The sequence below is a fragment of the Embiotoca jacksoni genome, unplaced genomic scaffold (genome assembly GCF_022577435.1).
Source record: "Embiotoca jacksoni isolate LCO1_2020_lvr unplaced genomic scaffold, fEmbJac1.0.p SCAF_7, whole genome shotgun sequence".
In the NCBI taxonomy this organism is placed as follows: Eukaryota; Metazoa; Chordata; class Actinopteri; family Embiotocidae; genus Embiotoca; species Embiotoca jacksoni.
In genome coordinates this window covers 13,603,778-13,620,743 of record NW_027185425.1, presented here as the reverse complement: position 1 = coordinate 13,620,743, position 16,966 = coordinate 13,603,778, and the positions used below count along the sequence as shown (strand labels likewise).

Genomic DNA, 16,966 nt, shown 5'->3' with positions numbered 1-16,966 from the left:
TGTTCACTTTCTGTCTCCACTGAGCCTGTCTGAAACACATGCTCATGCACAAGATGCCGAGCGGCATATCATTATGAATCCGCTGCATTGAGGGCTGGCACACTTACACAAACAAGCGCACAGCTACAGTGCATCTCACATCCGTCGGACCACCAGCTGGCTGACAGCTGTCTAGGCCAAAGTGAAGGGTAGAGATTTTGACAGCATCATCTTTCTGATGTCTAGACTCAAACTATTAAACGCTGTGGCAGACAATTCAGCTTGACTGACATTGTGGAACATCCGTTGAATGTTCTGGACCCGGCATCCGTGATTCACTTTAAAATGTTATTTGTTTTCCTCCTTTTGTCTTTCCTCTTTTTCAATTGTCCCCTTTAATCACATTATTTCCTTGTGCACCTTAATTGGCTTAAATACTCTGTTTTGCTTAATGTGTTTATTTCCTCCTCTTTATCTCTGACTCATCATTTATCACTGTACATTTTAGAAGTCGTGACATATTGCTGAATGTGGTACCTTGAGCTCAACCTTGTGGAGAGATAGAAGATGCAGAAGGCACTTTATGCACCACCAACATTGTGTGACAGAACAATGGAAGCCTTGATTTTTCTGTTGACTAAAGCTGCTAATTGAAAAGCTGCAAGCGAACAACTTCTGCTGCAATTACCTTAAATTAATGGGACTGAAAGGTTGTTTTAATTAAATTAAATACAGATAGGAGATGGCCATATTTAGTCTCAACTTTTTAATTTTTCAGTGAGAAAAGAAACGGCTATTTGCCTTCCTGAGGTTGCTTTCTGTGAAGCTTAATTTCAAAGGGATGGGCATGTAGGTTGAAGCTTAAATTCATCACAGTGTGTCATCTGTCAGCTGTCGGGGCCTCTAAAGTGTCTTCTCTCTGCCTTTAACAGTCTGCATTTCCTGGTTTTCCACACGGAAGAGGTCCACGACGTGCTCCGGATCTGGGATGGGCCCCAGGATGGAGGGGTCCTGCTGAGGGAGCTGAGCGGCTCAGTGCTGCCCCCGGATGCCCACAGCACCTTCAACACTGTCAGTCTGCAGTTCACCACAGACTTCTTCACAAGCAAGCAGGGCTTCGCTCTGCAGTTCTCGGGTGAGAAAGACATATAATAGGGAGTGATGGAAATGTTAGATGAACAGGACTGGGTGGGACTAAATACTCCACTGTGAACAATGACAATAATACCCCCCTTTTCAGGACCATTTTCATGTGATTTCACTAAGCCCTCCTTTGCTCCTTTAGTGTCTACTGCAACCTCCTGTAATGACCCGGGCATGCCTACGAATGGGACCCGTGGCGGCGACAGCAAGGAGCCCGGGGACCATGTGGTGTTCCAGTGTGATCCTGGCTATGTCCTGCAGGGAGCCAACAGGATCACCTGCACCGAGATCAACGGTCGCTTCTTCTGGCAGCCAGACCCTCCTACATGCACAGGTACTCTGAAAACACAGCACGCCGCCATTAATTGTTCCTAAATCCTTCATGGATTAGTATCAAAACTAACCTGAATGCTGTCACATCCTACTGCTGAACAATCACACTTAATGCAGCTTCCTCCGAGGTCATATTCGCCACTGACCTCTTTTTTAAAATTTGCAGATTCATGCAGGTTTTCATGGAGGCGTGACTACCTTTTGTAGAAAAAAACATATATTTTTAAAGCTAACGAGAAAACTACTTATGCTTCAGTGGGTTGCTAATTTTTGTAAGAAAATCCAATAGAATATCGTTCTTAAACTTTTACTGTAAACTACTCTGCGGTGATGATATTTTAAATTCCAACCAGTTGTAACAGAACAGAGGATGAAAGTATACATTGGATTATTAAGTATTTTATGTCCTACAACCTGTCTAATACAGTCCACTGTATACCTTTTCTTACTGCTCTGACGTTTGTGTAAGAGGTAGACAATACAGATTCCTAACTCGATTACTTAACAGACTCCTTAAGTGAATCTTAAGTGGCAAACCAGATTGCTGTGTTCCCCAGACATTTACTAAAGTCACTGCAGCAGACAGAGAAATCTGATTATCCTGCTCCTCAGTAACAACACAGACCTCTCAGTCAGACCTATATATACTCCTTTATGCTGTCTTTTTTTTTGTATATATGCTCACACTTGGTGCTCCACTTAACAAGCTGAAGTAATCAACAGTGGCAATTAATTCATTATGTTGTAATTAGCTGCCTTGTTTAATTAGTGCTCAGCTTGATTTGAGAATTGTTTGGGTGAGAGGTTGGAGAGTTCTCTGACACTTACAGGTGTGAAAAAGGTAAGCCAGTGTCATTGGGCATTACCTCAATTATATCAATCGCCTGTCGCTCCACATAGAGTAGTAGATAATAAATAACAGTGACAATTATGAAGGACCTACTTTTTAACGTGTTGTAGCAATGAAGCCTGTTTTTTGTGTTTGTTGATTTCTACCAGTTACCACTCTTTTATGTTTACTTTTCTATTAGTAGTTACCAAATATGAAAAACACAATTTTAATAGATATTAAATATATTATTTAAATTATAATTTTCTTGATTAGATCAATTGCAGGGTTCCCCTTGCTCCGGGGAATTCAGGGAGTATCAGGGAATTTGAAAAATTATTTCCCAGACAGTAAAAGGTGGAAAGGTAAAAACTCAAAATGTAACTAATTAGGTTGTGAGCTAATTACCATTATTGTTAGATAAAGTATTTGCCTCTGCAACTGCTATTTCGATGTGTTTAATTTCTTTCAATATTGGCGCAACTGCAGGGGCATGTGCTTCCCTTTTTAACAGAAATGTCACTGTTTCTTATCTGCTCACCACAACCGAAGCCTGTTTTTCTGTTCATGATAGGTTATTGAATTTCAGCTTTTTAGTCAGTGAAAGTCAGGGAAAAATCCAGAAATTTGACATTTTACTTTTTTTGTGATCAACTTAGTTGCCCAATAGCTGTTGAAACTCTACTGTTACTCATGAATTTCTCCCTTTACATAGCTCCGTGTGGCGGGAACCTGACAGGTCCGAGTGGGCTCATTCTGTCTCCAGACTACCCTGAACCTTACCCCCATGGGAGGGAGTGTGACTGGACAGTGACTGTCACAGAGGACTATGTCATCTCGCTGAGCTTCAACCAGTAAGACTTCAGTAGCATAAAAACTGCAACACATGTGATTTGACTCTTCCACTGAATATCGCTATCATTGCTGCATTGCATTATTTATGTTTCAATAAATCAAAAAACGTAATAAAAACTAGTTATACTCGTTAACCATGTTAGATTGTTACCTTACAAAGCAGCAAATATTCTGAGTATTGATGAATGTAAATGTGTGTAACCAGGTTCAGCTTGGAGCCCAGCTATGACTTCTTACACATCTACGATGGCCCAGACTCCCTCAGCCCTTTGCTGGGTAGTTTCTATGGCACAGATGTTCCAGATCGCATTGAGAGCAGCTCCAACACACTCTTCTTGGCTTTCCGCAGCGACGCCTCCCTCAGCAGCAACGGATTTGTGCTGCAGTACACAGGTATGTACTGTTTGATTAGAGGAATCACTACAGTATTTGTCTAATTGCACAAAACTACAAAGCTGGTAGAAACGTCTGTGTCTCCATGAGTTTTTCATCACTTTTTTTTTCTTCTCTAGCGTCTTAGCATTCTGAACAAAGCAGTGCATTTTAAACAGTGCGTGCTGCTTTTTTACCCTGAACAATTCACATTTTAAAATTCTTCCTCTGGCAGAGTGAGAATGGATTTACCCTCTGCTGCTTATCGACCTTGCAGATTGTTTCTTTTTAACTTTCTCTTGTGTCTCATCCAAAGCCAGTGAGATTAGTGGAGTGAAAAATGTTTTAGTGAAAGAATGGGGTGTCTGTGCTGCGGCATCCTGATCACTACCCTCCTGTTCGCGCCGTGGTCTGCTTGTCGTTATTGATGTGTACCTCCTCTAGTAGCCCGCTCACACAAAAAATTATGGAAATAAAAAGCCGGCAGCATGTGTGCTTAAGCTCATTTTGATCAGCGCAGCTGCATAAAAGGATTCTGATAAATTAAAGCAAACGCTGTTTTGTTGCCTCATGTCTAAACTCGGCTGACTGCAGCAAATTATTTAGAGAACCCAGATTTACTTGTACATATAAAGATTTCTGTGCTGTACACACGGTGCAGACTGATCACAGATGTCCTTGAAAGAGGGGCAGTTGGTTTAAGGACAGCACAACACATCCGTATGCGAGCCACCGTGGGGAACACCTCAGCGACTGTACGTTAAAGTCGTCTCCTAACAAATATACAGGCGCCGAACAAGCTCCAAATTAGACAAGGGCGTCTTTGTTAGGGGCTTTGCTTGAGAGAACAGTGTTAAATCTTCCTAAATCTCACAGCCTCAATTAGAGCTGTTTAAGGTATCAGACATTTAACCAATTCCAGATCGACCCTGAGCTCTTCGTTTCTTGGCTGGTGTTCAGATGGGATTTGATCTATAGAAGCAATTTAACTGATTTTACAACGTGAGCTTGTTTATGCAATACAGCTCTGCACATCATTTGCAAGCGGTGCATAAATGGAGTGAAACGCAGCCTTTTGGTAAGATAGTGTTACAGAGTCTTACCCCTTAACTCACTTCCAGCAATATTCACCGCAGTGAGTGATACAGTGTGTGATATTGTATGGCCAATCTGGTAGAGCAGATGGACCCAGTGTGTGGCTCTGAAAATCTCCCTCACCCCACTTCCAATTCTCCACACTAATGAACCATAACCAAATAATACATAAATTACCTCCTCACTTTCAGACAAACAACATGGCACAAAGGCATGCTTGGCTGCGACTTCAGGTCTGTTTGGTGAGGAAGCAGCAAGTTGACGAGTTGGCCCAGCTAGTATTTGGTCAGCCCGCCACGGAGAAACTGCATTTCAAAGTCTGCCCGAGGTGCAGCCAGCCTCTTTACCAGGCAGTCTTTATGTCTTTCCCTGTCTGTGGCCATGTTTGATTGGCCTCTCCAGGGAAATATATGGGCTGAAAACTTTCCATGGCTGAGTCATATTTGAATAACACACAGACACAGACAAGGACGTTTATGTGCAGAAAACACACTCATACAAGCATCCTCACATCTGTCTAATCCAATGCCTTCACGCAGGTTTAGGCCCATTTTCACTTCACATCACATCACCTGGACTCCTTTGAGTATGTTTCTAAACAGATGATGCCCTCTCTTCCATCTTCTCTTGCACCTACAAATTCCCCATTAACTTGTGAGGCAGCTGGATTTTCAAGATCAAGCAGAATCTGTCTTGTCAGGCTGTAAGTTACTGTGCTTGAACCACAGTGTCCAGACCTACTGGCAGCCACAAGCTACATGGTGTGACAACAGTGAGAGGCAACTATCTGTCCGTAAACAACAATGATATTGTTGTTTTGAAGTTAGCCCGTGACAGACGGCGGTAGACAGATGGTTCATCCAATCAACTGCCAAGTAGTTTTTGAAAGTGCCTCCACTTTTCCAAACAGTTTCCAGGGTCGAGTGCTCAGATGGTTCTGTGTGGCACGTCAGGTTAAATGTTCCAGAGCGAGGCTTGTTAAATCAGCCGGCTTCACTGCAGCAACCTTTTGCTCGAGTAGCTTGTGCCCGGAAACAGCCCATACATACCGTATATACCTGCTACAGTTATCACTCCTCCACTGTGTGTGTGTGTGTGTGTGTGTGCGTGCGTGCTGGTTTAATTGTGGAGCTGGCGATGAAAGGTTTAGGTCTAAACAGCTAATGAAAGGGCACATCCTGTCTCGAACAGGTGCCCTGAGTGACAGACAGACCACATGCCTGGCCTCAGCACTCTGCTCACCTCTGAAGGGCAGCCTCCTGTTTGGTTAGCAGGTCCACAGCTTTCAGCTTAGACACCTAGGCATTCATCCAAGGTGCTATATTTCTGTCATCAATACATTTGAATTCAAATCCAAATTTGACATTAAATTTGTTATGGTTACTGTAAACACAGAGGAATTTGTAGGATCTATTCTAGTTTATGTATACAGGGAATTTATGAGAGAATGTTTTTAAAGAATGAAAATGAAACCTTTTTTTAAGTGTTAGATTGTAGAAAATGTAGAAATGTATACTGTAAACCTTCCATTGTATCAATTCTTTTCAGTAAAGTTAGACACAAAATAAACACACAAAAGCATTGTGAACTTCAAGGTAAGCAATCATTGTCAGCTTTCAGAGACATTATAATATGGCTTTAATAAATACTTTGGGCATAAAAAAGACGATACAGTAGTCTTCTCTCTTGACATCGCAATTAACATTTACAGACACATGCTTTAACAATATGAGCATTGTTCAAATCTTCCCTTTTTAACAGTTGCATTCAGCTGGTTGGTGTTGCGACAGTTCGGATTCTTGCACACACTTTTTGTCAGGCTCTGAAATGTAAGTGGAAATTTTCCTGACAAGAGAAAACATTTGACTCACCTTCCCCTTTTGTGTGGCAAGTCATCAAATATTAAAGTTTGCTGTGAGAACAGAGTAGACTGCGTTTGAGATTGAACTAAATTGCACTGGGCATTTCTCCTATGTTTATTTTAGCTGTAAGGGTGTGAAGTGTGCCAAATTGACAGCCCCCCCGGCTCACGTGCACATTTTCCACCAAAGAACAATGTGATGGTAAATTGAGCGAGACATCTTTCTTACGACCTCAGGAGTGGTGATTGATATGTGGTTAGATGCAGTAGTGTGCGTGAGCGAGGTTTGGCAGGACCCTGAGCGTACGTGTGTGTTGGCGTATTTGACAAAGAAAGCTTGCGTATGTGCATTGTCTTCTCTAGTCGACTGCACAGCGAAGCGTTGTTTGAAAGGCGGTTGTGTGCAGTCAGCAGACCTTAGGCCAGAGCCACGCCACTCTCAATCAGCTGCCTGTCAGTCTCCACAGCCATACATACCCCAGCAGCCACAGATGAGAGGCCACCGTCAAGGGCTGCAGAGAGAAGTGGCAGTCAGTGAGATATATTTACTGAAAGGGGAGAGCAAAGACTTGCAGGAAACTGGGGAAAGAGTAAACGCAGCCACAAAGGAAGGAAGTTTGAAATCCAACTATATCTGTAACCTTAGGCAGAAAACACTTTCTATTCCAGTATCAGTGCTGCAGCTTCATGCAAAAATCCTTTTATGGAGTACCAACACGTGCTCCCTTCTGTCGCTGATTTTCCACTGCGTTACCTCTCTCCACAGAGAACCCCAGGGAGTCTTGCTTCGAGCCGGGCCTGGTTCGCAATGGGACACGGGTGGGCACCGATCTCAAGCTGGGCTCCACCGTCACCTACCACTGCGACAGTGGCTACACGCTAGAGGGAGACCCGACGCTCACTTGCATCATGGGGGGAGACGGCAAGCCGAGCTGGAACAAACCCAAACCCATCTGCATTGGTAAACACTGACATCTGGAGTCGGTTGTTAGCAACACAAACCACATCAATGCTTTTAGATTTATCACACGTAAACATGCATATCTGATTATGTGGCTTTTCCACAGAGCTATGTCCAACAGGTATGTGTGTGGAGCTGTGTGGGTTCTGCTAATATTAATAGACGTGAGAGTGCAGCTTTAATTTAATCTGCTGTTTTCAAAGAGAGATGCTCATTTTGCATATCTTCTTCTCACACTCCCAGCGAAAACCTGCGTCACTCTGACTGTTCTCTGATACTCCCATGACATGACGAGCACATGCTGCGCATATTCCCCTGGAAAGCTGGTGAAATTATCCCCGACACCACAGAATCTGGGTCTCACAGTGTGAAGCCTCAGTTTTATGGCAGGTGGAAGACGTGCCCGTACCACACATATCTTCGCACCAGCAAAACAAGCATCGACATACACGGACTCGGCACTTACACAGCGATACGAGCACGCGCGGAGCATTTCTAAGGGGCTTTAACCTGGAGAGGCGAACCAGGCCTCATCGCACCCTGGCTAACCCAGACGGACACTTGGAAAACATTGCAATTTCACTGTGGCAAACACAGGGGACATCTTCCACCCAATACCCAATCAGACAAGAAAAGTAATTTAGGAGCAGTGGAACAGAGAGGATGGAAAAGCAGGAAGGTTGGGGAGAAATGGAATCTTCCACTATTGGCTGTAGACCTTTTCCTCTGTGTCTGTCCTGTCCTCTTTGTGGACGTCTCTTCAAGTGTCCTCTCTGTGTCCTCCTGCAGCTCCATGTGGGGGACAGTACTCGGGTTTAGATGGAGTGGTCTTGTCCCCCGGTTTCCCTGGCAACTACAGCAGCGCACGGACCTGTTTGTACTCCGTAGTTGTGCCCAAGGATTACGGTAAGAAAAGGAAGAGCGCTATATTACTTTCATTACTAATTGTGCATGTATGTGTGTTTGAGTGTAGGTTAATTGAGATGTAATTATTCTGTAATGCAAAAGATGCTGTTATCAGGGTCAAATTATGGTCAAGCGCCTCACTAAAGTCTGCAGATTTTTTTTCACTGCTGAAAATATAAATAAATATATATTTTTTTTTTACATAACAGCATCCTCCACCTGTCAGGTTTGGAGGAAAAAACAAGTTTGTGGTAAACTTGTAAATGCTCTCACACCGTCTTTTGAACTTGAAATTAAAGTGCTTTAGTAGTTCGTCAGAGGTCTACTGACTGCATTTTATTCACATGGAAAAATCACAAAGTGATTGATATACGCCATATCTATCTGTCTCATTACTATACATATATCTCCACATTACTTTGGTGGAGCAATTTAATCACCAGCTTACACGGTAGGCACACAATATGTCTATCACACACACACACACACACACACACACACACACACACACACACACACACACACACACACACACTGAAAAATAATTGGTGTCTGGAAGATCCGCAGTTTCTGGAGTTTCACTACTTTCTGGCATTTCCATCTTAAAGGTCACAGTTTGCTTCCAATATGTGATGTGATGCTGTAGGAGCAGCAAATTATTCAGAAAGCAAAACAATTGTCAAGTATGACACAGCTCAAACATGTAAATTCTCAAGCAAACATGTTTCACTTATTTGCCAAGACGTCTGTCTGCTTCACTGGCGGTCCGTCTCTCCTTTTCATCTCCGGCTTCCTCCTCTCTTCCCTCTTTTAATGAGTTATCAGCATCATGCGTCTCGAAGGGAAAGCTCAAGTCTTATTCATGTTAAATTACAACAAAAAACAGCGGGCATGCGTTTGGCTTTGGGGTACTTCACCCCAGACTTTTAAACGCTGAGGTCATGACACCCATTCAGAGGTCCGGTACTCATCCAAAAGGACTGGGCAGAAATCCGTTTGGGAACCCGTCAGCAGCATATTTCACTTAGCGAAGTCAAAGCAAGTCCGGAAATTGAAATAATTAAAGTCCACATTTGCATTTTCCTGGAAAATGACAGCGAGGCCCAAGGCGACTCACTTTGTCGTGCAGAGCCACAAATGCTCTTGCCTCCATTCTTGCCACTTCTCATTAAGCTGATGCACCAGCCCTAATGATATGCTGTTTTCCTCTATGCAGAGGACAGGGTGGATGCAACCACAGGTTTATTTTTCCGCAGATGAAGAGGATGCATGACTAAAGAAAAAGCATTGAAGATGAGGGGAAGATTACAGACGCTGAGTCATCCTGAGCAAGTGTTACTCAGAAAATAAGGTCCTGTCATCACACCTAATGGAGAGCACTCGTCCTCTGTCCCCTCTGCCCTTTTCCTGTCTCCCTCGGTCCCTTCATCCTTCTCTTTAACCTGCAATATTTGCCACAAGTAAACTCGACGTAGATTGAATGTGAAAGGGGTGAATTTGTTCAGGCAATAGCAGTAGAAAGGGAGAGTTGAAAGGATGAAAGCACAGTAGTGGAGCTTTAGCTGCACATTGTACAACAGATTGGCTGTCATTGCAAAGCCTTTCATCTACTGACAGGCCATCAAGCCAAGGCAGGATTGCTGATCTCCCTTGTAATATCAGTTTTTGGTTGTGTTGTCATTGGTATTATCCAGCCTGCTTTAAAGAAGACATTTTGATTGAAATTCGTGTTGATAATGTTCTTTTGAATGTGGATACTACAGAGCACCTTTTTTTTTTAATGGATTTTCATTTCAAACGAAATGTGACTGCCGCAGTCACTAATTTTAGCTAATTTCAGTCCCCCCTGATGCCAATTTTCTCTCCATGTCTGTCTTTTCTAGTGGTCTTCAGTCAGTTCGCCTTCTTTCACACAGCTCTGAATGACATTGTGGAGGTTTATGACGGGGCGACACAGCACTCCCGTGTCCTCAGCTCGCTGTCTGGAGTGCACACAGGTACCTAAACACAATCGAACACGCTCAGATGCCTGCACACAAGCACATTTTTGTGAAGCTGCGATGCAGAATATTTCAGCAGGTATCTAACAAAACAAAGGTAGAAAATAAAGTTGCTGTTTTTTTACATGGTACTGCAGGTTGGCAAAACATGACTCACACCCACTTGTCCAGCTTTTGTTTTATATTCAGCACCAGCTTGCACCAAATCACCAAATCTGATTTGACTATTTGATCTCCCAGCCATTATTTTTGACACGACAGGGAACTAAATACAATGTTGTCTTGGCCTTATCCCTTTCATAAGGACCCAGTTAAACTCTGAGACAAATTGCTGACACAGGCAGAGCTGCCGGGGCTGCAGGTGGGCTCCAGTGAGCTGTAACACAATTCAACAGTGACAACAACAACTTAAGGAGTCACAGGGATAACATAGCAGCAGACGGGCTCCGGAAGACTCGCATGCACATACACCTGAATTGGTATTACACAAACACTCCTGTCAACTCTGTTATGGAGACAAACAAGTGCACTCATGCACACAACTTTTCAGGTTGCAGCTGTTTATCTCAATGCTGAAACAGCTGGAGAAGTCTTTGCCAAAATGTCTGCTTTAATCCTCTTTCCATGCAATTGCATGATGTATTTATCTCAATTAAAACAAAAAAGATGCTCGCATGCCTTCACATTTTTATAGTACAATACCATATAAAAAATACATTTAAACAAAATAATATAATATAAACCAAAAAATACCATATATTATAATAAACATTAGCGATCCCCTCCAGAGATGTTTTAAGAGAAGATACTCTATTTTGAATAATAGTTTGGGCCTGATATGGTATTCCTAAAAAAAACTTGTAAATTGGCTTGTAAAACTTCTTAAAATTACTCCCTCATTAAAGATTCCAGATTATATGAATATGCAAATATATGTAATTTCTAAAGTTTAATTGCTAGACACAAGATGTGTCACTTCACTGTCAATTTTTAGTGACTGTGCACTGGAGGCTTCAACAAATGACTATTTGTGATTTCACAAATAATGCTCCTACACCTGCCCTTTAAAATTTGATTTTACCCTAAACCATAGAAACTTAATCAGATGAATGTGAAAATTGAATGTGAAAATTGCCTTCTACTACTCTGCACAGTGAAGTTAAAACATCCAATCATAGGAGCAGGAAGAAAAACTAATTTTGGAGTGAAGGGTAACTTTAAAGGATCACAAAAATATTTATTAAAGTTTAGTTGATTTCAAAATATAAGCTTTGATATGTTCCTGGGAGGTAACTTTTAAGACTCAAGAAAACATTATCCAAGCTTGAGAGCATTTACTCTTCACAGATTCCACCCCACTGCAGCAGAATACCAAAATCCCTAACCAAAATCTAACCAGTAACCTACAGCAGAAATAGAAAGTACGTGCACCCTTTGAAATTACCGTCTCTACTGCTTTTATTGGTTAGAAAATGTGATCTGATCTACATCAAAATAACAAGTATGGACTTTATAATTGTATTGAACAACACCATTAGATTAACCCCTTATGGAAAACATAAGTAAATTAGTATAAGTCTTGTTCTTTAAGTCAAAGTAGGTCACACCCACATCTAAAATCTTCAGAAATCGGACTTCAAGTTTGTTCAAAGTAGCCTTGAGTTTCACATACTTTCCCAACCAACACTGTCAATGTTTTCAATGATGGTGGCTATTCAATATGAACAAGCACAATCTAATGATTTGTGTGTTATTAGACAGAATAGACTGTATGTGTTCATAACTTTAACATAAACAAAGATCTAACCATATGAATACACATATACACATTAATAATAACTCCAACCCCAAATTTATTTTGGCCTCATCATTTTACTTTACGTGAGCGGAATTTAAATTTAATTTATGTCTAGTACCTAAAAGAACGGAGGTACTGCCCAAATAGCAGCGAATATTTCTGAGAAAATGTCTACCAAAACGACACACATACACAAAGGTAGAATAGGTAATAAATATATGAAAATGAAGAGTAGCAAAGAGCATAGCAGTTGTGAGGGTAAAAGTGAAGTGGTGAAGAATAACTAATATGTTGTGTCGCATTATGTTGATGCATGGATGCGATAAATGCCAGAACCGTGTTGATTCGCTACAAAAGAAATTCCTTAAGGTAGAGGAGGTCCAATCTCTGAAGGGGGGGTGAATAAAAAGAGGTGTGAGATGAGGGCAGCTCTCCATCTCAGCCTGCTCCAGCCCTGTGGCTTGACAAAAGCAAAATGATTACTTTGGTTTGTGTCCAGGGCAGCCTCAGAAAATCCAGTTTACAGCTCAATAAACAGGACGCTATATTAACTGCGGACTCCTGGTGGCAGGTTCACAGAGCCATCTAACCAAGCATGGCAGACCAGAGCTGACACACTTTGGCAAAGGAAGAGGGACTTTTAGCCCCAGCATGAATTAGGCATAGTCCAGAGGTGTGTAGCTGGATCTAACATACAGGTGCAGTGAAGCTTACAAACCTACAAACATTTAATGTGTATGAGCTGACAAAGCAAGAAAATCACCCATAACATCTAAATATACCAGCTGTCATGACTTATACAGTAAATATGCTGTCATGTAATGAGGTTTTTCCTGAATGGCAGGATATTGACCATGCTCTGCAAATAATATCCCTGTAACATATTTTAGTGTGACAGGTCCTGACCTTTTAGCTTGTCCTCCTCAAAGAAAAACAAATAACATGCAAAAAAAAAAAAAAAAAAATGGCTAAAATTATACAATTTAATGACAGAACTCATCCTTGATCAGCGTCAGTGTAACCTCAATCGTTTCCTCTGAGTCCTAACCTTAAAGGCTTATTCTGCACTCTTTATGTAGTGCTGAATGTGACTGGACTGACTGAAAACATGGGGACAGTTGTAAAATCCTTTTTAATCAATTCATATGAATTATAACAACTTCAACTCATTATTAATGCTGTTTATTGTTTTTAAGTAACAGTTTTTAGCATAACAAAACTATGAGAGATGTTACTCCAATTTGGCTGGGGACAGGCCATATTTCAGGATTTGTAATTTTCAAAATTATTTTATTGAAAAAGAAGAATAGCTAGGAATCAAATTAATGACATATTCATTTTCAGAAAAAACTCACAGAAATCAACCAACTGGTCAGTTTTAGCCATTTGTTCACTGTAATTTCAGGACAGATAATGTATGTTTCTTGTAGAATGTTCCAACAGTCAAAACACAAGGCACTTCACTGTGATCATGCTGACCATGTTACATTAAACTAGACTCACTAAAGCATTTGACATGATGTTTTCATTACTGAGTAAAAGCACTGTTTTTGAAAAGAAAATGCGGTGACTGAATTATTGGAGGCCGTGCTGACAAACAGAATGTAATAAGAAGAAATGTGAGGAGCCTAAATTAAGGAGAAAAGGTGGGAATTAGAAGAGAAAAGGAAACAGCAGGTAGGCCGAACGGACAAAAGGACTGAATCAAGAAATCAAGGAGACTTATCCAAATGATAATGTTTAAAGTGATTTAAATCATAAAGAAATAATTTTCAATATCAAGACTGTCTAGTATTAGGGAAGCCATTGATGTTTGACCACTTTTACTGCTAATTCTTTGCTATTTTTATTTCACCACCGCTGAAGAAATGCAAAACAGATGTAAACTTTATTTCACAACTCTTTTTCACACGACCCTGTTGGAGTGGTCATTTAACAACTGGGACATTAATCTCTGACATTGTTTACCATTACTGCTGTATCCGCATCAGTGCACACCAACAACCGCCACTGAATTTTGACCATTGACTTCCAGCCAAAGTCATATCTTTGATATGAGTCTTTTCATATGCCGGCGTCGAAGATCATTTTAAGGGCAAAGTGGTTCAGAGCTGGAAAGTGGCCAGAGGGTTGATGAGTTACATGCTGACACATGTTAGATCTATCTGGATGAATACCTGCCCCGCACAGCAAATTATGAAACACTGTGACGATGACAGCACGCTGCAATTCCTCTAATAAACTACCCAGCATGCCACTGGGATCCGACAGTGGAACTCGAACAATCCTGGTGATGAATCTTTAAGAAACGAATGCCTTCAATTTTTTTTCTCAGTGCGCTGCATTTAAAGGTGCAGAAATACTCTCATCAAAACATTTGCAAAACCTATATGCACAGGACAGACTCACAAACACACACACACACACACACACACACACACACACACACACCCACAGATGTTGCCTCTGGGGTTAAGCACGTCTGCCTCCCACTACAGTGTGACAGCAAGCAGACACAGAGTAATGAGATTCACTGCAGAGAGCCAGTCAGCAGCACACTGAGAGAAAGACAGAGAGGCAGAGACAGAGAGGCTCACACTTAGTATCATGTTGTACGCCACTCAAACAAATTTTCCACCTCAATAGTTATATCGGGGGGAGAGGGGGGTCCTCATGTGTAATTACCCTATGAGCTGATGAGGATGGCACCATATTATATCAGTAATTTGAGTAATAGGATATCCTCTTTTCAGACATTTCAAATTTAGGCATAGATAAATGTTCGTAGAGGAAACAATCCTATAAAGCATCGAACCCCTACAATGTTTAGGAAATCCAATGTAACGCTGTCTTGTAGAGGAAACCTCACAAAAGCCCTTTACATTTTAGTTAAAAGAACTGAAGCCCCCTCTTTATTAAAAGGTTTTCAGATGATACGTAAAACAAAACTCGTACCTGATCAGCCAAACGTCCAACGTTCCAAAACCTTTGAGCTACAACGAGAAACAGCGTGATCCCACGAGGTCTTAGATTTTTGACAGATGGACAGCCAGTAAGCTCCGATCAGGTGGCCGAGTGCAGTACCGTGCCTGTACAGTACGCTGTTAAAACTTCCCAAATGTAAGCAGGGGCTTGATTGTAGAGAGCCCTTACACAGCAGGTAAAAAAACAACTTTGAATTGCATATCACTAATAGTCAATGAAGTAAAGTCACAGGAGGTGTGATCCCTGCAGCACTTAGAAATCCTGCTACACCATTTAAAATCAGCTGCAGATACCCCAGAAATGATTGGTTATTGGGAACTACAATTTGGAAAGAGAAATGCAATAGTCTCTCTGGAGAAATAAATTACCTTAGAAGTGAAATGAAATTAACCATAAATTAGAATATTGCTGACCTGGGAAAAAGAAGAACATGACAGCTTATACTGTAGGCTCATCAAAAACAGTATGTAAGCTCCCAGGACATTATTTGATATAAACAGTCAGAGGCTCAGCTGTAATTGTAGCACAACGCTATCAATAATCAGGACTCCCATTTAGTCATAATGTAGCTGATAGAAATACCCCAGCTGTTGTAAAGCCTCATAAACATGTGTCCATGTTTAGAAGCATAACATTGCCTTGCACAGCTCCAGACTACACAGCAAGACTTCACCAGATCACTTCCCACATTTCTTTTTGCACTTTCCTGCAATGCAGTACATGAACAGAGCGTCTAAATATATCCATATTCACAGACCTGCAGTATGTCCTCTTTCACTCAATCACAGCAGATTCCCCAGCACTTGCACTTTTTTTTAATTTTCCTGCTGGACACACAGAACTGAGAGTCCCTGAAATAGTCATTAACATTCACATTAGGAGGGAAGAAATGTCAGTTAGTTAACGGCATACGATACAAGATGGGAATCAGGTAACCAGAAGACAGTTGAATGTACCCACACAAAAATAGACTGAAGGAAGCACTTTGCTAAAAATGTTACAAACTGTGTCTTTTCTCCATCTCAGGCGAATCGTTGCCATTAGCAACCTCCAACCAAATCCTGATCCGCTTTACCTCCAAAGGCCAATCCAGCTCCAGAGGATTCCATCTGGTCTACCAGGGTAAGTCTGCAACAGGCACATACACATACAGAAATGCCTTCTTCTGCCTTCTTCCTCTTGGATTCTCTCTGTTCAAACAGCCACAGTTCCCCCTCCATCATATGTGACCTGCTGAGTGTTTCTGCAAGGATTCACCCTCAGCCACTGTTTCAGTTGTGCTTGTGTTTATGTGTGCGTTGGCAGGAAGCGTGCGCTCTCGTAAAAAGGTTGAGCTTAAACATGGCTGTTTTTCTGTTCCCTAAGAGGGACTTTGTTTTGGGTTGTTATTTTCTTTAAACAATGCATTGTACCTGAGATGACATTTGCTGAACATATCCAAAGGCAAAGGCATCTATGGAGAACGTTTAATAAATACAAATCCATTCATGAATTTTATTGTGAGTAAGTGAAAGGAAGGCCAAAGCAAAGAGAAGCTGAATATCATAGCTCTCTGGGTCAATGTAATCACACGTAACCCATAGTAACTATATTGATATATTAACCTTATATTGATCAAGTGGGGAGATTTTCATATGGAAAATTAAATATTTAGTGAGTTAAGTGTACTTAGTTATTCTCTCTGAGATTAAGATCTATTTTCAGAGAGAGACCTGAGAAGAAATTGCATGTACACTGGGTCACACCAGTGACATTAATTCAGTCAAAACAACCATCACACACACACACACACACACACACACACACACACACACACACACACATCCAAAAATAAGTCATACATATTATT

At 41.4% G+C, this 16,966-nt stretch overlaps 1 protein-coding gene across 1 annotated transcript in view; it reads left to right on the top strand.

Moving 5' to 3' along the window:
* Positions 1-16,966, top strand: part of csmd2 (CUB and Sushi multiple domains 2) — a 248,411-nt gene that overhangs the window by 164,802 nt on the left and 66,643 nt on the right. Inside the window, exons 27-34 of the mRNA XM_069177064.1 lie at positions 912-1,114; positions 1,265-1,456; positions 3,000-3,138; positions 3,345-3,532; positions 7,234-7,428; positions 8,218-8,334; positions 10,218-10,331; positions 16,144-16,239. Of these exons, the coding sequence (XP_069033165.1) occupies positions 912-1,114; positions 1,265-1,456; positions 3,000-3,138; positions 3,345-3,532; positions 7,234-7,428; positions 8,218-8,334; positions 10,218-10,331; positions 16,144-16,239 (1,244 nt within the window). The remainder of the gene's footprint in view (positions 1-911; positions 1,115-1,264; positions 1,457-2,999; positions 3,139-3,344; positions 3,533-7,233; positions 7,429-8,217; positions 8,335-10,217; positions 10,332-16,143; positions 16,240-16,966) is intronic.